The sequence below is a fragment of the Balaenoptera physalus genome (genome assembly GCF_965194825.1).
Source record: "Balaenoptera physalus genome assembly, chromosome: 1".
In the NCBI taxonomy this organism is placed as follows: domain Eukaryota; kingdom Metazoa; phylum Chordata; class Mammalia; order Artiodactyla; family Balaenopteridae; genus Balaenoptera; species Balaenoptera physalus.
In genome coordinates this window covers 38,963,124-38,985,648 of record NC_138882.1, presented here as the reverse complement: position 1 = coordinate 38,985,648, position 22,525 = coordinate 38,963,124, and the positions used below count along the sequence as shown (strand labels likewise).

General features: G+C 47.1%; 1 protein-coding gene and 1 pseudogene across 4 annotated transcripts in view; one reads left to right on the top strand and one right to left on the bottom strand.

Annotated features, from left to right (window-relative positions):
* CAMK1G (calcium/calmodulin dependent protein kinase IG) overlaps positions 1-22,160 on the bottom strand; it is a gene marked incomplete at its 5' end in the record, with an annotated part of 29,905 nt that extends 7,745 nt beyond the window's left edge. Inside the window, 5 exons of one of the 3 annotated variants that reach the window (XM_082468841.1) lie at positions 425-563; positions 2,653-2,727; positions 6,403-6,531; positions 12,194-12,314; positions 20,999-22,160. In XM_082468841.1, coding sequence (XP_082324967.1) covers positions 425-563; positions 2,653-2,727; positions 6,403-6,531; positions 12,194-12,285 — 435 coding nt within the window. Of the gene's footprint in view, positions 1-424; positions 564-2,652; positions 2,728-6,402; positions 6,846-12,193; positions 15,291-20,998 lie in introns of those variants that run through there. The other 2 variants (XM_082468842.1, XM_082468840.1) reach the window with 2 other exon arrangements.
* On the top strand, positions 6,879-7,344 carry LOC309664040 (small ribosomal subunit protein eS25 pseudogene; annotated as a pseudogene). The gene has a single exon. The product of its transcript is annotated as a small ribosomal subunit protein eS25 pseudogene (transcript).
* Positions 22,161-22,525: the final 365 nt, after the last annotated feature.

Here is a 22,525-nt window from a genome sequence, read left to right as displayed (position 1 = left end):
CTTTGCTTAGTTTTATAACTATTAATGTACTAACCCTTTCCTCTCCTCATCCCTAACTACCCTAAGACTGTTTTGCTTGTTGAGGAAACCAACCCTTAGTTTATTTTCTCTGATCTCTCTAAAGTCTGGTAGGTGTCTGTTGCAATGTTGACTTTCAATAAGTGTTTATTAAATTTGACTGTGGCTAAATTCAAGAAATGTGTGGATTATTTTGGTATCCTAGTAGGGTGAGGCTTCGTGAAAAGTTCAGGAAAAGGCTGAGGTGCAAATGAACAATGATTGTTCAGTCACCCAAGATTTGTTTTAAAATCTGAGGGATGAACTAGTCTAACCCTCTCATTTTACAGAGCTTAGACTTCCCATGACTCATGCAGCTTCCTAAAGGGTCATTCCCTGTTTCCCACTGAGGGCCCCGCCTTGGCACCTTTAAGTCTCTGTGGACGATGCCATTCTCGTGGAGGTATTTCACTGCTGACAACACCTGCTGGATCACCAGGCTGGCATCCTTCTCTGTGTAGACACCCCTTTCCAGAATCCGGTCAAAGAGCTCCCCACCAGAAACACTGTGGGCACAGGGGCAAGTGCAGGAATCCAGTACTTATTTCAGGTCAAAGGGACACGAATTCATTTGTTCTGTAGCCCTGGGGACACAGCTGTGGTGGAACAGGCAAGTGCCCACAGACTGTGATTCAAGGGGTGCAGGGAGAACTACTCCAACCTCAGAACACATTCTTTGGGTACCTGGAATGATGTCACTAGGGAGTCATTTATTTGGGCCAACCATTGACCTCTCCCTGGGAACTTTTTTTAAAATGCAAAATGCCTCTGGTTAGGGTTTTGCAAGAAGCCAATAATCAACTAACACAACATTGTAAATCAACTATACGTCAAAAAAAAAAAAAAAAAGGAAGCCAATAATTGCTTCCTGTGGACACATTTCTTAGCTGTCTTCTTTCCTGGCCTAGGACACAGGAAGCCATGATGCAAGGGAGAGGTGAAGCTAAAATCAGACAAAGTAGGAAAAAGAAGGAAGTGCAGATGAGGCTAACTGGCCTTATGCCAGGATTTCTTTCCTCATTTTGGAAAGTTGAGCTACCTAAAGCTGAAATTATGAGGTAGAGTCATATAGTGACTCTAATAGTAATAGTGTTTTTAGGCTCACATGGTATGGTATCTGAGGATTCAGGGGAGCTTTAAGGTCAGGTCCAACCCCCATGTCTTGAATGTTCTCTCCACTATTTTTGCCAAGTTTTCTAGACAGTACTGGAACACATCAGTGGCAGAGAACTCACTCCCTCCTAAGACAGACTGTTTTATTTTTTGTCACTTTCTTACTATTTCTATATATTATGATGCAACCTGATTCCCTGTAGTTTCTGCAAGTGACACTGGTTGTGAATATGCACACGTGACAGCACCATGCAGCAATAAGGAAGTAGAATTTCTCTAATCAAAATGCACACCATCCTACTCCTTTTGTTTCTGTCCTGAAACTCTGGGCTCTGCTATGGGAGCTAGAGTTGAGAAAGATACTCTTTGTACACAGGTATGAATTCCTGACTCAGACTGGCCTGGGTCCTGGAGCTGGTGCTCTAGGAGGCTTGACATACTTTGGTGACATCTAAACCTGCCCACCTTCCTACCTGGATGACTGTGTGCTAATTCTGTTGACTTGGCCTCATCAAGGTGACACATGGTCCCTGCTTACTTGTTAGTGCTGCTCTAGGCCCCTCCAAGCTCACTCCCTTGACTGCTTGCTACCACTATTCACTGGGCCTCAGGTGAGCCCAGGAGTTAATAGCCTGCGTTAGCTCATTAAAATTTCTGAGGAATCAGCCTATCAGTCAAAAACATTGCATCCAGCTGTGCTGAGATTGCCAGGTGATGTGTGTGTGAGTGTGAGTGTGTGTGTGTACTTTATACACAGAAGCATCTCTGAGCTTAAGGCTGAGCCCTCAGGAGCACTGGCCAGCCCTATAGCAGTCACTCTCAGGCATCGCTCTTATTTGGATATGACAGTGACATGGACACCTTTCTAATGGGGTACCATTTCTGTCCTACACATGGGTACACACACAATATCAGCTTATTGTTAACATTGGGTGCCTCTCTTTTGAGAAAGTCATTCTTTCTATTGAATTGATATCTCTCTACCTGTGGCTTCTACTCCCATGGTAATTTTACCCTGGAGGATGTTGAAATATTTAATGCCCGGTTAAGAGGACATAGACTGACTGGTCAAAATGGACTCAAGCTATGGTGCCAGAGAAGGGTTCTGGAGGCCTCCTGCTATGTCAGGCATTACCCCTTCAATTGTAGGGTTGTGGTGAGGTCCAGAAAGTTTGGGGTATAGGGAAGCAGGGTAAGATGGACAGGTTAGGGCCACAGCTATTTGCTGACCAGTAGGAAATATTTTAACGAGTGGTAAGGTTACATTGGTACATACCAACTCAATCATCAGCCCTAGTTTTACCCCTCGGCCCACTCAGAACACATCCATGACCAGAAGGAACTCTTGGCATTTCAGGGTCTCTTGCACTAATTCTTGATTTGTCTTTTAATCACCATCCTTCCCTCATCACCGACCAACCTCTTCTAGTCCTCTAAGGCCCCGCAAGACATGTGTGGAGAAGAAGGTCACCTTCTACTTACAGCTGCATGACCAGGTAGTAGTGAGTGGTGCTCTCATAGATGTCCTCCAAGGTCACGATGTTTTCATGCTTGATCCTGAGGAAGAGTAAGGGTAATGGAGAAAGGTATATGGTTCAGGTTGTCCAGACAAAGAATGCAGATCTAGCCCAGCTGGACTTTTATTTCTTTCAGAGACTATTGCTGACAATGTTTAGGAAGATAGGGTCCTTGTGAAGCCTTCCTAATAAGTAGGCAGTCACAAAGAAATTCCAGAGAAAAGATTCCCAGAATGGTGTTCAGTTCATATTTTTGGATAGGTAATTGATCCTCGTGCCTTCAGGGAACAAATACTTCATTGTTACTCCAGGAATCTCTTTAAACTTTACCAAAAGAGAAAGTTAAAAGAACTGAGGGAGGCTAGGGGAGCATCGATCACTAGGTTATTCTACAAAATGGGTATCCAGGTCTCCTTCAGAAACATCACGTGAAGTGTGATCCCTCAATGGGTGGGATTTTGGTTAGCTAAGCCTCCTCATGGGTAACCACGGAGGAAGTGCTGCAAAATTATTGTTCCAGGATATTGTGAGAAGTAAGACAGATGCTCATTTTGAGGGTCAGTTCAGTGGGATGCCTTAGATCAGTGATTCTTAAGCAGGGGCTCTTTTGTCCCTGAGGGGATCTTTGACAATATCTAGTGACATTTTTGACTGTCACGATTGGGGAGGGGGGAAGTGCTCCTGGCGTTTAGTGGGTAGAGACAGGAATGTTGCTAAACATCCTACAATGCTCAGGAGAGCCCTCAACACAACAGAGATAAGCTGGTTTAACATGTCGAGCAAAGTAAGAGAGTAGCACTGACATATATACACTACCAAATGTAAAATGGATGGCTAGTGGGAAGCTGCTGCATAGCACAAGAAGATCAGCTCAGTGTTTTGTGATCACCTGGAGGGGTGGGAGAGGAAGGGTGGGAGGGAGACGCAAGAGGGAGGGGATATGGGGATATATGTATACATATAGCTGATTCACTTTGTTGTACAGAGGAAACTAACACAACATAGAAAAGCAATTATACTCCAATAAAGATATTATTAAAAAAATGTCAATAGCACTGAGGTCAAGAAACCCTGCCCTAGATTACCTTTGTCTGGGATTACTCAGAGGCTGAGGCAAGCAGAATAATCATATTAGCTATGGGGTTGGTTTCTAGGCAGCATCTCTATGCATGCCCATCCAGGAGAAAAGTCTCTAAGAAGTTTTACTCAAGGCTGTGCAGCACAAGGGTTAACTTAGACTTGGAGTCAGTTGGACCTGAGTTCAGGTCTGACTCAGGCACTTACTAGCTGGGTAACCTTGGCTGGTTTACTCAAATCTTCTAAGCCTCACTTTCCTTGTCTGTAAAGTACATCTTTCCCATAGAATTATATCAGGATGAAAAGAGATAAGACGTGTAAAATGCTTAGTACAGTGTCTAGGGAAATAGAAAACACATAATAAATAGTAGCTAACATCTTTAAGATATTAAAAAAAAATACAGACCCCATGCAGTGGCTACATGATGGATTCAACTACATTTATAATCTGACGATGCTAACTAATTTATCGATGATTTACTCACTGAACAAATATTTATTGAGCACTTATGCTGTTAGGGACTGGTGATACAATGCAATGATAAGAAAGACCATCTTAGTCCTTGCTCTCAATGAGTTTACAGTCTCTACCTTAATCTCCCTGAAGCCCAGACCTACATCTCTAACATCCTACCAGACACCTACCTCTATGTAGAGATAGGTGGATATTTATTCAATATGTGTAGAGGTAGGTGGATATTTATATTCAATATATTGTAACCAATTTCTATTTCCTCTCAGCCTACACACCCTTTTCATTTGTTATCCCAAGCAATGATATGACTGTCCACATAACAGCTCAATCTCAGGGTCTTTTATTTATTTTTTCTTAAATTATACATATATATTTTATTTACACTTAGATATATTTCATGATAAACAATTTTTTTCCATCTTAACCATTTTTTAAGTGTACAGTTCAGTGGTATCAAATACATTCACGTTGTTGTGCAAAAATCACCTCTGTCCATCCTCATAACTGTTTTCATCTTGTGAAACTGAAGCTCTATGCCCATTAAACAATAACTCCCCATTATTCCTTGCTCCCAGCCCCTGGTAACCACCAGTCTACTTTCTGTCTTTATGATTTTGACTATTCTAAGTACCTCATATAAGTGGGATCATACAGTATGTATCTTTTTCTGACTGGCTAATTTCATTTAGCATAATGTCCCCAAGGTTCATCCATGTTGCAAACATACTGCAGAATCTCCTTCCTTTTTAAGACTGAACAATATTCCATTGCATGTATATCCACATTTTGCTTATCCGTCCATCCACTGATGGACACTTGAGTTGCTTCCATGGTTTAGTTATTACGAATAATGCTGCTATGAACGTGGGTGTACAAATATCTCTTTGAGATCCTACTTTCTCAGGATCTTTTTAATGCTTTTCTTTTTTACACTCCTACCAGCCAACCCCCAAACCTAATCACTTCTCTCTCTGAAAAATTTCTTGAACCCAGTCTTCTTGCCACCACACGATCTTGCCACTAACTTTGCTTGCATCCTCATCCCTTGCCCCGATTGTTGAGAAAGTCTGGCAATTGGTCTCCTGTTCTCTAGGCTGGCATCCTCCAATCCATCCTCCACCACCATGCTTAAGAGGGATGGCTCTAAAATATAAATCTGATCATGGGACTTTTGACTTAAAATCCTTTGATGACTTTTCTTTGCTCACAGAATAAAGTCAATGCTCTTTATCATGGCATCTAAGACCCTTTATTATCAGATTCCACTTGACCATTTTAGTTTCATCTCCTGTCCCTTGATGGTACTCACTCTCAGTTCAGGGGCTTCCAATTCTAACTCTCCCCTAACATCCCTTGCCCATCCATGATTCTATGTTAAAGTTTATGCTACTCTTAGCCGGACTTCCCTTTCTGTACTGTCCCTCCTGCCTCCACAAAATTCTACTCATCCGTCAAGGTCTGTCTTCTTTGAAAATGTACCTAAAACACATACTCGTGAAAACACACATATAGGCAACCTGAATCTCTGTCTCCTCTGAACTCTGCCTTTTGCTGTGTGGCTCACATCCAGTGGGACTGGTGCTACTTATGGGCACCTTTGACTCTGTTCACAAAATGCGAGCTCCTGAGGGTAAGGAATTTTGTTGGTTTCATCCTTGGGGTCTTGATGCCTAATAAACTTTCGGCTCACCATAGGGGTTCCACAAGGGTTTGTTTTATGAGTCCCGCTCTAAACATTTGATGATTTGTTAGTGACAGCTCCCTCATGATAGTTGGGGTGCTGAACCTGCATTTGCTTTGGAAGAAACTGAGGCTCATTTCCAAATCTTGTGCTGCTTCCTGAATTATTGATTCTTCCTGGTGTTGGCCCTCAATTGATTTTTGGTCCTTTGAGCTAATTACCCTGTGGTTTATGTACACAAATCAACTCTGCTATCAGTTGATCACTAGTTAATTTGCTGAAAAAAAAAAAAAAAAAAAGAAAATCAGCCAAGACAGCTGTCTGGCTAATATAGCTGATGGATCAAACTGACCCATTAGCTCAATCAAAGGGAGTAATACCTTTGGGTGTGGAAATTCAGCCCCAGTCCTTCTCGAAGGTAATTTGTGAAGGAAATGTTGTGATCCCACGGTTGCACTCGACCAACCCTAGGATCCACTCACTTTTTCAACACAGCGATCTCATTCTCCAGGCTGCTGTCCCGGAAGGCAGGCGACTTTTTGATGCACTTCAGGGCAAAGAGCTTCCCAGTTACCCTTTGCTTCACCAGGAAAACTTCTGAAAAAGCTCCTCTGAGTAGAAGACACCAAGAGTTAGAAATTAGTACTGGCTGGTAGAGAGCATTGCTGGAGGCAAAATGGGTAGATGAAAGAAGGTGTGACTGGTAATTCGTTTCATTGTCATCGTGGGCACCCCGAGGAGCCGTTTCCATGGCAGACCCCATCTGACATGCCCTTGTGTTCTTTCTTTCACCTATCACGTGGGAAAGAAAAGATTCTATTACAGACTCAGGGTCTAGGCGGCTGCTCTTGCCTAGTTCCATAATTTGGGAATGGTTCCCAGAAACTGCTTTAGCTCTGGAGATTTCTCCACTTGGCAAACCCATTAAAGAGAGGCCACTGCTGATCTTAGCGAGGCGGCAGTGATAGCACTTGCTCTCCCGGCTTCACTATGCTGCCCAAGGACGACAAGAAGAAGAAAGATGCTGGAAAGTCGGCCAAGAAAGACAGAGGCCCAGTGAACAAATCTGGGGGCAAGGCCAAAAAGAAGAAGTGGTCCAAAGGCAAAGTTCGGGACAAGCTCAATAACCTAGTCTTGTCTGACAAAGCGACATATGACAAACTCTGTAAAGAAGTTCCCAACTGGAATCTTATAAGCCCAGCTGTGGTCTCTGAGAGACTGAAGCTTCCTGGTTCCCTGGCCAGGGCAGCCCTTCAGGAGCTCCTTAGTAAAGGATTTTAAAGCTGGTTTCAAAGCATAGAGCTCAAGTAATTTACACCAGAAATACCAAGGGTTGAGATACCCCAGCTGCTGGTGAAGATGCATGAACAGGTCCCACCAACTGTACATTTTGAAAAATAAAATTTTATTAAATAAAAAAAAAAGAGAGGACACTGCAGAGTCAATTTACTTGGCTTCTCCTAACGTGGTGTTCTGTGTGGTCACTGTGTGGCAGTTGGAAGTAGCACTGGGAGACAGGGCTCTGACAGTGAGAGAAAAAGACTCTTGTATCTGTTTTAGATAGTGATGATTGCCCTGAACCAATGATTAGTGGCAAGGGAGGTGAACATCCTCTCGCTCAGTAGGATCTGTGAAGACAAAACGGAACTCAGCAGCTCTGGGCAGGCTGTCTGAAGACAGAAAGGATGGAACCCAATGGGAACACAGGGTAGGATTCCAAATTGCAGGCTTCTTGGTTCAAGGGGGTCCTCTGGAGACAAGGCCATAACAGCAGTTAACAAATAGGTGATGCTGGAGCCTGATGGCTCAAGTTAGAACCTCAGCTTTTTGGGTAACAAGTCACTTAACTTCCATATGCACAGTTTCTTCATCTGAAAAGTGAGAATGTCAATAGTATCTGATTCATAGGGTTGTTTAGAAGAGTACCTGAGTTATAGATATAAGTGCATAAAAGTTTTCCTGAGATCTAGTAAACTACATGTGCTAGATACTATTATTCTTATTAGTACTATTATTATTTGAATACCAGTAGGGAGAACACCTGATCGTAACAAGAGGTGACAGAGTTTAGGTGAGGAAATAGCTGAGCCATCCTCTCCCCTGCCATCTGGGGATTCTAGCATGAAGCCCCAATAGCAATCAAGCTTGTGTAAGGACATTCAGAATCTGCATTAGAAAATACTTGGTGTTTCCTGTTTCCCCCAGCTGCACTTGGAACTGAGTTAATTAGAGCCTTCAGAGCTTGCTCTCTTCATTCATTCATTCATTCACTCGTCCCTCTAATCAAGATTTATTGAGCACCTACTGAATCTTAGACACTAGAGATAAAAAGGGAAGTGTTTCTGCTCTCAAGGAGCCTGTAAATTAGTGAAGAGCGCAGACAAATGAGCAATTAACATTCACTTTGAAAAATGTTATTAGGCATTACATGAATGCTTGTTGAGCTGACAGAACCTCTATGTGTTAGGCACTGGGATTAGTTTTGGTCTAGCTTAGAATCTAGTGTGAGAGACACAGATCAGCGGGAAATATTATGAGACCACAGAAAATGGACGCTTAAGACAGGGCCTCTGCTATGGTTGGGCGGGTTACACACTGTACAATTCCAGCAGATGCCATCACCTTGGAGCCACTGTGCCTTTTCATACAATAATTATAAGAACATTTTTGCTCTGGACAGCAAGCTAGAGAAAAGGGCGCTTTTCCCTAATGTGTCCAAACTGACCACTTTGGGATGGCGGAGAAGCACATCATTTGTGGCCCTCTGACTTAAGAACACACTGAGCTCAGTTTTAAGGGATCAATGAGAGTTAGCCTAGGGAAAAAACAAGTTGGAAGTGATGTTTCAGGTGGGGGTGGGGAAGAAGCATGAGAAAAAGCCTAGAGGTGCAAAACAGCAGGGAGAGGCAGGGTTGCCTCGGGTAATCCAGCCTCTTTTGCTAGAGTGTGGGGCAGGGAATGAGGGAAGAAAATGTGGATGGGCACCAGGTCCTGTGCCTGGCAGCATACGGAAAATAGTCAGTGTTTGTGTGATGGATGGCTGGGTGGATGGGTGGACGGGTGGATGGATGGGTAGGACGTTTGGACTGGGATTATCTGTGTGTTCTACTCATCCTGAGACCCCGCTTTCCTTATTGTAAAAGGAGAGTTGAACCACATGGCCTTAAAGGTTCCTTCCACCTGTGATGTTCTTGGGTCCACCTTCAGATTTCTCCCTTTTCACCTTTATCTTTAGAACCACACATGGATGGTCCCCTGATTTCAAAGCTGACACCCACTCTGGGTCCACTTGTAAAATGAGATCAAACCTTCCTGGGGGATCCTGCAGTGTGTGGTTTCTCCTAGGGTTGTGCAATGTTGTGGTAATTACTGCTCTTTTGGCTCAGGCTGACTTACGCATTGTGTGTGTGTGTGGGGAGGTGGGAGGTGTGGTGTGGTGTGTGTGTGTGTGTGTGTGTGTGTGTGGTGGGGGGGTGGGAGGTGTGGTGTGTGCACACGCGCGTGTGTGTGTGTGTGTGTGTGTGGCAGGGGCGGGGGAGAGGGATTAGAAGACTTAATTGTGCCATCTGTCAGGCTGGGGATCAGAGAGCTAGTTTTGAGTGGCCAAGGTTGCTTGGGTCAGAAGGCAAGATGGGCAGAGGCTTCAGAGCCAAGAGCAAGCGCTTGCTGCAATAGATCTTGATTTGTGTTTCCTGCTCTGAATAGCTCTCTGCTCTTGCTGGGAGCCTGGGTGATGGAGGAGGAAGGGAGGAACCAAGAAGAAAAATCTCTTCCTTGGCAGTGAACGGAGGAGGCCTGGGACTTGGGTGATGTACCCTCTGTAATGGACGAGTTTTGCCCAGTGTCCCTACAGCTGCCCAGGGCCCTGGAATTGTGGGTGGAATCTGGGCAGATTTCACAAAAGCCTGTTTTCCCTGGTGGGTTGTTCCAGAGGAGCTGAGGACTAGAGGAAAGGGGCCTTTGTCATGGGATTCTGGCACTTCCTGAGCAGGGGAATCAGCTCTGTCTAGCTGCCCCCTCTGTGGAGAGCACCTCACCTGGGGAACTCTGTGGAGTCTGCAGCCTGGGGCTGCCTGTCCCCATCCTGAGCACCACAGAGGTGACTTCTTCTTAGCTTTTGTTCAGCCTTAGCTGCTGCAACAGCTGTGACTTGCCCTGTCTTGTCCACCTGCTTCCCTCAAATTAGTGCTGGGCTGGGTACATTAGAGTCACCAGCAACACTTAAAATATAGATGCCTGGGACTTCCCTGGTGGCACAGTGGTTAAGAATCCGCCTGCCAATGCAGGGGACACAGGTTCGATCCCTGGTCCAGGAAGATCCCATATGCCGCAGAGCAACTAAGCCTGCAAGCCACAACTACTGAGCCCATGTGCCACAACTACTGAAGCCCACACACCTAGAGCCTGTGCTCCACAATAAGAGAAGCCACTGTAATAAGAAGCATGCGCACCACAACGAAGAGTAGCCCCTGCTCACCTCAACTAGAGAAAGCCCGCACGCAGCAACGAAGACACAACACAGCCAAAAATAAATAAATAATTAATTTAAAAAATATATACATAGATGCCTGGCCACTGGGTCCTAGCCCCTTAAATTCCAGCTTAGTAGTCTGGGACCAGGAACCTGTATTTCTCAAAATTCCCTAGACTAAAATGATTTTAGAGAATTATTCATTTTCTTGAGTGTGACAATGATATTTGTGAACATAGAAGAAAATGCCCTCATTCTTAGGCAGGGCTGACAGGCGACTCAGAGGTGTTGTGTCATGATGTTCGCAAGTTGTTTACAAATTGTTCAATGCAGTGTGTGTGAGTGTGTGTGTGTGTGTGTGTGTGTGTGTGTATGTAAAACAAATTAGTAAAATGTTAACCACTATGGAATTTAGGTGGTGGGTATATCGGAGTTCACTGTGCTATTATTTCACCTTGTCTTTACTTAGACATTTTCACAGCTAAAAGTTAGAGGCATAAGCTCCCCAGGTGGCTCCGATGTCCTCCTGGGTTTAGAAGCTGCTTGGCAGACCTCACTGAACTCTGTAAGGGTGGCATGTGCTGCCTCTCACAATCCTATAGCACAAATCTGAGCAGAGGGTGAATACGTTCTTGTCAACCTGGGCTTATTTCTCTCTCTTTCTCTGGATTTTTGGGCTGCTTAGCAAATCATTTTGGATTCACTCATGAATGTTGTCTCCCTCTCCTGCCCAAAACCCCCTCTCTAGCCAACCCCGTCTTGGCAATGGCCCTCCATGGAGGGTGGAGGCTCTGATGACCAGGGCGGCCACTGAGATCCTCCTGCGTGCGGAGTGTCACCCTCGCCTGGGATGGGAGGGCTCAGAGGCCTCCTATCAGGGCCGAGCCGGCTCCTTTACGGCTGCAGTGAGAGTGTAGGCAGCTGTCGCTGCCTGAGGTCACTGCCTCCTAGCCAGGCGGAGGGGGCTAAACTTAGCCAATTTGGCTAAAGGGAAAGCTGGCTTGAGTGGACAGCCCACTAAGGGCCCCTCATGTCCCTGGCCCAATTAGCCCAGACTAATTAGCTGACCAGCTTGGGTTCTGAGGCCCTGGGAACCGGTGGCCTGGAGTGGGTGCCAGCCTGCGTCAGAGGCTGTGACCTCTCGGAGGAGGGGGTAGGACTAAGTGGAGAGTCAGTTCCAGACAAGCTGTCTCTGCTCCACCAGCCATGTAATCATTGTCAAGGGGGAAGGAACAGACACCCCAGAGGCTGGTAGGAGTTTGGCTACAGCGTGACTTTATTTTTCCAACATGATACTTAAATATGGAGCAGAGAGGATGGTGGTGGTGGGAGCCGATTCAGGTGTGTGTAACCCATCCACGCTCCAAGCCTCAGAAGCTCCTTTTTCTGTCTATAGCAGACAGTGGGTTTGACCTGTTTGCTGCAGGGGGGAAATGAGGAAGCTGGGTGAGGACGCCCAGGAAGGTTCTAGGGTCACTGCGTCTCCAGAGATGCTCCAGAACTCCTCTTTCCTGCAACCAGGGCAGGACTCAAAAGTTGTCACAGATCTGGAAGCAGGGCGGGGGCCTCTGGGAGTAAGGAGGCAGAACCCTGGGGAAAGGGCTGGATTGTTTTCTGTATTACCCCAAGGTGCCTTTCCCTAATCTACCCCCTGAAGCCCCTACTCTATTCCCTGAGAGCTATTGAGATAGTGTTACAGCAGCCTCAGCCCAGTTTATCATTCTCTGCTGGTCCAGGATGACTCTTTTCCGACTCCCCACAGCAGGCAGTCCAGCCACCCTATCCTCAGCCCCAGGACTCACGATCCCAGCACTTCCATGAAGATGAACGTTTTCCGGATGTTGGTGGTCTGTTTCTTCCAGGAACTGCAGTCATCTTCTTCCTTCCGACCCATTGCCTCCAGAGTTGAAGCTTCTGGGGATGCTTGGTTTGAGGAAGGAAAGAAAGGGTCTGATCAGATAATTCCTCCAATAGGATGAGAACAAGTTGTAAAAAGAATCTAAAATACATCCTGCATGTCACAATTGGAAGGAAAGACTGGGAGCAAAACCTGGGTAATTGGCAAAAATAAGACTTATTCTCTCCACTTGCTTTTGAAACTACCATGACAAATTTTATTGACCGTCTACTGCATGTCCATTGTGCTTGCCCCATGCTCATGGAGTTTAGAGTCTAGTAGTGGAAAATCCGCTTTGTACAAACGTACGTAAGGGCAATAAGACATACACGAATGATTAACATGGGACTATCCACCTTGAAGGCATCTGGGCTGTCTCTTAAGATACCAAGTGATCGCCCAGGTATTTATTCAGACTACCGGGTCAGCCGCTCTTCTTTCTATTATCACAGCGCTGATGCCACCTCCAGTCATTACTGTTCTTAACTTACGGGTTAAATGAATGAATATTAGATGAATGAGCATTGTGTTTCCTTTGCAACTCCCATGACATTTAGCACAGTGCTGGAAAAACAGTTAATCGTTAAAATCTGAATTGAATTGTGTCCTGAGCTTGTATGAGTTCTCTCAATACCATATTTATTCAACAGTCAACACCTATGATGTGCCAGGGGCTGTATGTACCCTGACTGTATCCCTCTAAATAATACCTTCGGTAAACTCTCCTTGTCGATCGATGTATGTCATCTGCTTCCTGTTGGGACCCTGATTGATGTAATGAGAAATGGGGAACCAGAAAAGTGGTCTTAGCTTCTAGTGAGGTAGATAGAGCAGATCTCAAATCTTTTATAAGGATGATTCAGAATGATTATCTGAAGATCAGATAATCTAGCCAAGGTTATAGAGCTAATTGTTTACAGTCTAGATTTCTTAGTCAAGACTAGGAACAGAAGCTATGCATCCCTCACTGTATCACACTGCATTCTAGCCTCCTGACACCTAGTTCTAGTGTCTTAATTAATGTTTTTCAATACGTTTTTAGACAAATGAGTTCCTGTTACATTTCATTGCAAGGTAAAATTGCTTATGGTACTTAGTGTATAACCCGGCGGTCAGGTGAAGAGCACAGGTGATGGCTCTGCCTTCCTAGGTCCAGGAGGCTGGAGGGGTCAGTAAGCGAACAAGTCAGCTAACATGTATACAGTGACAAAGTGTGGGTAGATCATAAAAGAACAAAACCCGAGCTTGTTAGAGGGATAATCAGGAAGGGTCTTATTTAGATGAAGGTCAGGGGAGGACTCACATCATAAAATAGGTTCTGTGATACAGGGGGAAACCTTTTCTGCCTTTAAGTGACAACTGTGAGGCTTAAGACCCTGGAAATAAGAAGAATGTGACACAAGGATGGTCCTTGCTAGGAGGAAGAGGTGTGGAAAGACTGACGATTTTGGCCCAAGTGGATCCTGAGGAGGAGATGGGGAGACAGATGGCGTAGTTGTCAGAAACACACATCTTGCTTTCACCCTCTTGTAGTAAACATCCATCTAGGAATGCGGGAGATCGGTGACATGGATGGATGGGCTCCCCAGGACTCTCCTGGTGGGAGACCCTAAGCCTTGGAGGAACTCTGACTTCAACACATTTAACAGTCATCACAGGACAGGCCCAGATGGGGGAGGTGAATGAGTCAGTGTCACATGACCTGCAGGGAGTCCAGAAGTTCCTCAGGGCCTGTGGGGGCTGGACCCACGGCTGACCAAACTCCATGCTCAGTGGCCTCATGTTGTTAGCTTGGAATTGACAACAGTGGGAGTATTTACACCATGGGAACAGGCAAATGCTACCATCAGGGCTTCTCCTCCACTCCTCACCCCATCCCCCAAGAACCAGACGTTAAACGTTTACCAGCTCACCTCTGCCCATGGCCCTGGTGAGGGATTATAGGGTTGCTAGGGCTCCTGTCAACCAGGGTCTAGAAGAAGAGACGGCTACGATCAGGGCTTCTCACGTGGAAGCAAATGTCTGGGGTCAGGCCTTTAGTGGAGGATGTCGGCCTGATGCCCCAGGGGCAAGATGGGACCAGGCGCACCTCAGAGGTCGCTAGTCAGCCTCTGTGAGTTCTCAGAGAACTGGGATCTGAGGTCCCTGATAGTAGGGGGCCCCCTTCTCCCCTGCCACAAACAGGTCAAGTAAGTACCTTATAACATAAAAGGCTACCTTGAAAATGGAACAGGAGGAGAAAAGACCATCTCAAGGCTGTGTTTTCCTGAAAGATACTGGATCAGTCAAATGAGACTCTTTATTAAACCTGAGATGCTATAATGGACAAGTTCAAATGTAAAGTTGCCCTTTGTACCCTTTTTGCTGCCTGGTAGGGTGGGAATTCATGGGGAAGATTTTATAGGAAATAAAGAAGCTACATCTTCTTTGTACATTTTAGTCTAGTGTGTAAATGTGCAACCGGGCTATATAATAATTGGTGGCTATTATTATGAAAAACACATGTGGGAAATGTTAAGCATTCTTCAGCATTCAGTACAGCTGAATGTAGATCTGGTGTACTCTTGTATCTTCAGGCCCATTTGTTGATTTGTTCCTTTTGGCATGATGGCAGCCCAGAGGGACCACAGCAGTTCAGGGCCCAGGCACCGGCCAGAGGAGGACTCGCCAGGCATGCAATGGTGGGCTGATCTTGAACTTCGAGGGCACAGTCTACAAGGTGGAGACAAATGAACCCTGACTGGCAGAGATTGCTTTGGGGAAGATGAAATATTAGAACAGAGGGCTATCTTTAGCCAGATACTATTCTGCAGATTCTTAGCCCCAAATCTAGCAGCTTCCACTTATCAGAGCTGTGCTTGGACCAATTGCTTCTTACTATATAGACACAGGACAACTGAGAAGTCTTGAAGAATGTAGGGGATGAGGGCCAGGGGCTGGACCTTAAAAGGAGCCTATCAACAGGATTAGTTTGAGTGACTCCCTCTCTGTTTCTCCCCTCCACAGAAGAGCCAATCAAGGGCCTTCTTTCCAGCACAGGCCCATCAGTGGGGCATGCATCACTCCCGCTTCTGAAGCCCCCACGGAATGATGGGTCCACTTTCCAGGAAGCATCACCACCTCATTAGCAGATCTGTACTCACTGTTCCTTCTTTCCCATTGCTCTTAAATAGCTTAAAAACATAGTATTCTTAGCCCAAGCTCGGCTATAAGAAAACATCTTTCCCGCCCACCCCTCCTCCCATACACTCAGCCCTAACAATTTAGTTCCATCTTCAGAGCCACATGGAAAGCTCAGGGACCCTGATCTGAAACTCCACTTCATTCCCACCCCTCCTTGACCTTGGAGAAACCTCAGGGCCCCGGTGCCCTGTGTGCTAGGGGTCTAACTGTGGGCTCTGAGGTGGGGGGTGGGGGTGTTCTATTGCTGCAGCCTGGCTTCTTTCCCTGAAAATCCTCCCTCTCCTCTCTCGACTTCTGTAACTGAGGCCCTTTCAGAGAAAAAGAAAAATTCCGAGAAGGTTGAAACTCCAGTATTGCTCTCACTTGGTTCTAAAGTAATCCCCACAGGGCAACACCAGGCTCCTAGTTGCTGCTCTGTTGTGTGGTCTTCCATATGACAGATGGCCTGCCTGATCTCTTGGGAAAAAATTTCATAGCTGGGGAGGAGACTACAGCGGGAAAAGTTATTCCTAAAGGGCAGGCTGCACAGCCTTGAGGTGGACGCTACCCCTGAGTGGGGCGCTTTCTGAGCTTCTGGAAATAGGCGGGTGGCATCCAGCCTGCCTGTTTATGACTTGCTGGGGAGAGATGCTCAGGCTGTGAGCCCAGGAGGCAGGCACGCTTCACATGCTTCTTTCACGGAGCGTTGCTGTCCTTCTCTCCTTCCCAGGCTCCAGCTGGTCACAGGGGCAGCCACTAGCCCCAGGCAGAACCCGAAGGCACGTGACATGTATCTTCAGGGCCCTCCTCATTGCCATCACCATATTATGTAGGTACCAAGTCATGTTATGACCACACCCTTCCCAGGACCCTCTCTCTGGACACTCACTCCTGCCTGCCCTGGTCCACATGGCCTGTTTAGCCAAAGTTTACTATCTTGAGTCATAGACACTTAAGACTCTGCTCTGAGGTGCTTTTAAAAAATTAATCAGCAGGACTAATTGCTTCAGAGTGTCACCCCACCTGATGAGATGTCCCAGAATCTCGGGGGCACCATGTTTGAATCCAGAGGCATTCAATTCGGTCCAATCCAATGTATGTTTCCCAAACCCACAGTAGATTCCTAAGCTGGATACGAGTAAACTAGAGGAGATGGACACATGGAAGGGGAGAATCTTCGAGTAGCATCCCTGCAGCCTACAACTCCAGATAATGGCTCTCAACCCTGCCTATGGGAAGAGCCTTCTCCAGTGCTCTCACTTGAGGCTTCTGAGCAAGGAGGCATGAATGATTTGGAGGCATGGTGGGCAGGCCTCAGAGCCTTCCTGCAGGACCAGGTGTGGCTCCTTTACTGACCCCAGAGGAATTAGCCCACCCTAAGACCACATCTGGGGTTCTCCATTCCTTGAGAGCATGACTCAGAAAGGGCTGTGGGTCTTGGGAGGGAGGTTATCAGTTGTCTTATAAGCACATAAGAATGTGCTCCCTGTCTCCAGGTTGGGACACACAGAATCATGGCAATATATAAATTGTTTGGTTATAAAGGTGCCTAAAGACTAAAGCTGGGACATTTTCTTTCCTGGGTCCCACAGTTTCCTGGACTCTGGCCTATACTGGACTTCTCATCATCCTCTGGATTGAGAGGAACACTGGAAAGAGGTCAAATTCTGGCTCCAGTCTTGGCTCGGCACCAAGAAGTGTGCAGCCCCAGGCAGATCACCGTACATCTCTGGGCTTCCACCTTTCTCCTTAGTAAAAAGAGGAAAATGGACTAGATTAGGGTTCCTTGACATTTGCTTTTTAGAATATTAGTCCTACAGAGACTCTCTGTAAACAAAGCAGATTTGCTAACTGCCTCTTCTTGGAGATTCATGTTCTGTGTTAGCGTATTAAAGGCTCTGGGGGTTGCTAAAGACACCTGCTTAATGCTCTTTAACCTAGTGTCCCTCAACTTTACTAGACTGTAACTGTAAATTCTTTCCCTTTGCAACACCTACTAGCATCCAGAGGATCTATGGTTGCTCAGAGCCTACTGGGGAAAGTGGGGACTAGGCCAGCTCTGATGTTGTGTGATTGTATAAATGAGCAATAGATGAAATTTCCAGCAGCCTGCTGTCATCACTCACAGCCCTGCTCTCCTCCTGGTGCACAGGCACGTGGCTGGGTCTGTGTGTGCCATCAGAACCTATTTCCAATTCATAGGCTGCAGCTGAAGTGGCTGGTCAGCTTGCCAGAGCTCGGGCCCTGGACCTGAAAGTTTCCTGGAGACTTCTGGCGGACAGACCCTCCCAGGAATACCGGCTCCATCCCCGGCCCTCCCCCTTAGTCTGTCATCTCCAAGGCCAACTCTGCATGCCAGTTTCTGTTCCCAAAATCACTGAGGAAGGTCGTTTTTCAATTGCCTCCTGCAGTTTATTTCAGGCTCAAACCCACATTTAAGTTTAATCAAACCCTGCTGCAGTGACAAGCCAGAATTCTGTGCTGCTTTGTTTGGCGGCTGAGGGGTCGACACATAAGAGTCACTGGAGAGAACTGGGTGTGTTAATTATTCTTAATGCGCTCATTTTCCTCATCTGCTGAATGGGACTAATGATCCCTGCTCTGTCTATTTCCCAGGATTCCTGTGGGCTTCCAATACATCAACAGGCATGAAAGCATTCTGTAACCTCTAAAGTGCTGTGCAGTGAGCCCACTTCATAGGCACATGGATTAAACACTGGGCAGAGAGAGGGGAAACAAACAGTTTAAATAGGGGTGAGCACACAGCAGGAGATGTGAATCTGCTGTTTCCTCAGCTGGTCTTGGCTCTCAAGTGTGTGCCACATGCCTCTCAAGTGTGACCCGCATCTCACTCTGATTCTAAAGTGTTTGAAGACGTATAATTTTTCATACATGTAGCCCTGAAATGCAAACCAACTACTTTATCTGCTATTCAACCAAGAAGGCAGAGATCTGTTGGAGCACAGAGTTAACACTGCCTGGGCTGGGTTTCTCCATGGGCTGGTCTCCACTGGGGTACCTTTCTAAGCAGGGTTCAAGAGTCATAGGTTTAACTGTGTGTCCGCCACACGCTGCCTTTAAGACCCACTCCCACGCAAGAGGCTCACTGTACTGCGCCCCTTGGAAGGTGAGAGGAGGGACCTCCACCTGGGGAGAGGGAGCAGGAGGAAGGACGGGCTGAGCTCAGAATGGCTGTGGCAAGAAGCTCTGAGTGCCCAGCCCCCCCCTCCCCCTCCCCCTGCTCCAGGACACCGGTGTGACAGTCATCCACAACCCGTGCATCTCCCCGGCACCATCACCAGCTTGCTTTCCACGGGGGTAGCTGCTCACCCCCAGTCCCCTTGCCCTTGACCATGCCATGCACCAGCACTTGTAGGGCTGGCTCGCAGCCCGTTTGCAGACAGCTGCCCACCCCGCCCCCCATTCATGCTGCAGCCCATTCACTCCGCTGCCTCTGACAGGCTGCGGCTGGGCCCCGTCACTCAGGGATGGCAGCTTAGTTCTGGCTGCGTGTGCGTGCGTGAGTGGGGCACAGGGAGTCAGGGAGGTGCTGGTCTCTTGGAAGGGGACTCTTCGTAGACACAGCCAGAATTGCAGAATTGCTCCCAGGCCCTAAGGTATTCGCTGCCTCAGACTGATCACCTGAGTGATCCCTGTGCTGGGCGCTTTACCTGCCATTATCTCGTTTGATGTCTTTGAAGGTAAGTATCAGGTATCGTTAACCCCATTTTATAGTTGAGGTACTGACAGGTAGAAATATTAAGAAAAATGCCCCAAATCAAACAGATAGTAAGTGACAGAGCCGGACATGAGCCCCAGCCCATCAGACCCCAACAGCAGTCTCCCTGTCCCCCACCACGTAACCTGTTGCCTCTTTCCTGGGGGTGGTTTTTGGGATTTCACTTACCTCCGCCCTCATCCTCAGGATGCTCTCCTGTAATCCCACCAACAAACTGATTCCCCCTGGAACGCATGGCTGGCTCGGATGATCTGGGAAAGGCTGGATCCCGGGAACACTCAGATTTCTCAACATTGAGTCTGGGGCTGGCCATCTGTCTCTTGCCTAAGTGGCTCCTGGCTCCAGCTCAAACCTTTTCTCACTCTAACCTTGAGCTTCTTTCCCAAAGTTTTGCCCTATCTTTCTAAAGAGCGCTCTTAATACACATAAAAACACCCACACTCACACCTGCACCATAGCTATCTGTAGTATCATGGAAAGGTCACCGATTATGTCAGAAGATCTGGGTTCAAATGCTATTGTCATCACATGGATTTCGCCAGTATCCAGCTTTGCCTTGTGGAGTCTCAGTGGAACCACTATTTGCCCCACCAGCCCAATGGGCTTGTCTTAAAGATGATTAATTAAAAGCACATTACTCACTGTAGAGTGTGGTTCCCATATCAGGTATTACTAAGCACTTTGTGTTATGGCCTATTGGGTCTTGTCTTTGGCCCTAGTTAAGCTTAAGTCAGTAGGACTGCCAGGGGCCGGGCTGCTTCCAGCCTCTGATCTGGGAAAGATCATCTCCTCACCCAAGATGGAACCTGCTTGACTTTCTTGACCCTTCTCAGAGATTTTCCTCCTCATCAATTGATCTGGCTCCAGAACAAGCCGCTGGTCAGCCACGCACTGCTGCCAGAACAGCAGCGAGAGCCCTGGCAGCCGTCCCCGGGAGCCTCAGGGTTAATGTTTGTGCGTCAAAGTTACGTGGAAAGAAGGGGCCACAGTGCGGATGGGGGTGGTGATGAGTCCAGACCTCCTTTTACCATTTTTACCTGAGAACTGAACAAGGGAAGTTTAAAGACAGAAGGGAGAGAGACCTGCCCCTGGGGAAGGTGAAGGAGGGGGCCTCGTGCGTGACTGACAGCGGTGTCCCTGCTGAGTTCTGCATCCTAACGCGGCGGGGGACAGGAGAGGGAGCTGGGCCATGGACCCTGCCAGGAAGGACTGAGGCTGGTCTGCCTGCCTTGGGTCTGCAGAGCCACTGACTGCTTACAAACCTCCTTTTTGCCCACTGACTCTCCTAATCTTCACAACAACCTAGACAGGTAGGCAGAACCAAAACAGGGCATTGCCCCATTTGACAGATGGGGTCTGAGAGGTTAAGAGATGAAGGCTGAGCAGGAGGGAGGGGTGCAAGGGCACTGGAGGTCCTGACACCCTGCAGATGGACAGCCCCTCCCAGGCACAGAGCCCAGAGGGCTGTCCCTAAATGCAAGCAGGCATGGCAGGAGGGGCACATACAGATATTTTGCTCCCTTTTCTTTGCCCAGGAGTGCGAAAGGTTCCCACTCAAGCCAACCCTGAAGGGATGGCCAGATAATCCCCGCAGAGGTCCCACCCGGACACCCATTCAGACTTATCTTCCAAGGCAGCTACAACTTCCTCTTGATACCTCGAGAGTCAGGCAAGACAGGAACTGGGGCTGAAATAAACACCCAAGTTGCTTGCAAGAGTGGCTCTTCAAACCCACTCTCTTGGTGCCAGGAGCCTCCCGCTAAACAAAGAAACCTCCCCAAACCAAATAAAGAAGCAGGTTCGTCTTACCCAGGGAATCCGAGAGAACGGTGCTCGTGGTCCTGCCACTCCAGCTCCTACAGGTCTGTGAGGATTAGCTGCTCCAGCACTTCAACAATAAGCTGAATTAAAGGGGAGGAATGCAGGGGTTTTCTTTCCTAGGACTGTAACCAGGCAGCCTTAAAGGGGAGGAAAAGTAGCTAGGGCGGCTTGCATCTCTCCTTCCTTTCCTCTGCCTTTCCTTCCCTCTGAGCAGATCCAGAAAAATCCTTTTGCAAAGGGGCTTTTTTATGCTGTGTGTGTGTGTGTGTGTGTGTGTGTGTGTGTGTGATTGTATTTGCATGGAGGTGTGTGATGGAGAGAGGGAAAACATAAAGGGCAAAAACAAAACATCAAATTAAAGGTTTCCATTGACCTGAATGGGGTGATGATAGAAAATCAGAGACTGCCTGCCTCCGTTTCCCTCTTAACCACTCAGATGCTGGTGTATGTTGTTTAAAATACCTTCCTGAGCAATAGGATATCTATACTGGCTGAAAGCAGAGACTACAGAACCCTCAGTGTCTTATAAAATGGGAGAAGCACTTGGATGTCCCTCGGGGGGCCCAATGCTACATGGTTTCACCCCTCTCACCTGTTCCTAAAAGCAAAGTGTTCTGATCCCCAAATCTACCATCCTCTTCTCAGTTCTAACCCATTGGACCCCAGGAGACCATTCCTTTCCTTCTGGAAACTCTTAGCTTTTAAATTGTGCCTTTCCATTTTGTATTGTTTGTGTTTTTTTGAATAAACAACACATTCATGTGGGTCAGAAATCAGAACTCTATTGAAAGCCATACATAGAGGTGTCTCACTCCATCCACTCCCCACCCACCCCTTCCCCCTGCCCTGCCCTCTACAGGTGGCCACTTTTATTAGTTTCTTGTGTATCTCTCCAGTATTTCACGCAGAAACAAACAAAATAATATATATATTCCCTGGCCCCCTTTCTTACACAAAAGACAGTAAGTAAATGCTGCCTCGTTTATATTTTCATCTCTACAATCTTAATTCAGGCCCCTCTTCTCTTCTCTTGGGTACTATTGTAATAGACTAGACTAGACTAGACTCTAATTGGTTCCTGGGTGAGGTAGTCCCCTGGGATAGTTAAGCAAGGCTTTGGAGAAGATTTCTAGGCTGGACTCCTGGGCTGTCTTTTTTTTTTTTTTAATTTTTATTTATTATTTATTTATTATGTTTATTTTTGGCTGTGTTGGGTCTTCGTTTCTGTGTGAGGGCTTTCTCCAGTTGCGGCGAGCGGGGGCCACTCTTCATCGCGGTGCGCGGGCCTCTCACTATCGCGGCCTCTCTTGTTGCGGAGCAGAGGCTCCAGACACTCAGGCTCAGTAGTTGTGGCTCACGGGCCCAGCTGCTCCACGGCATGTGGGATCTTCCCAGACCAGGGCTCGAACCCGTGTCCCCTGCATTGGCAGGCAGATTCTCAACCACTGTGCCACCAGGGAAGCCCCCTGGGCTGTCTTTTAACTGGGTGTGTAGCCTTGGACAAGTGGCTTAACC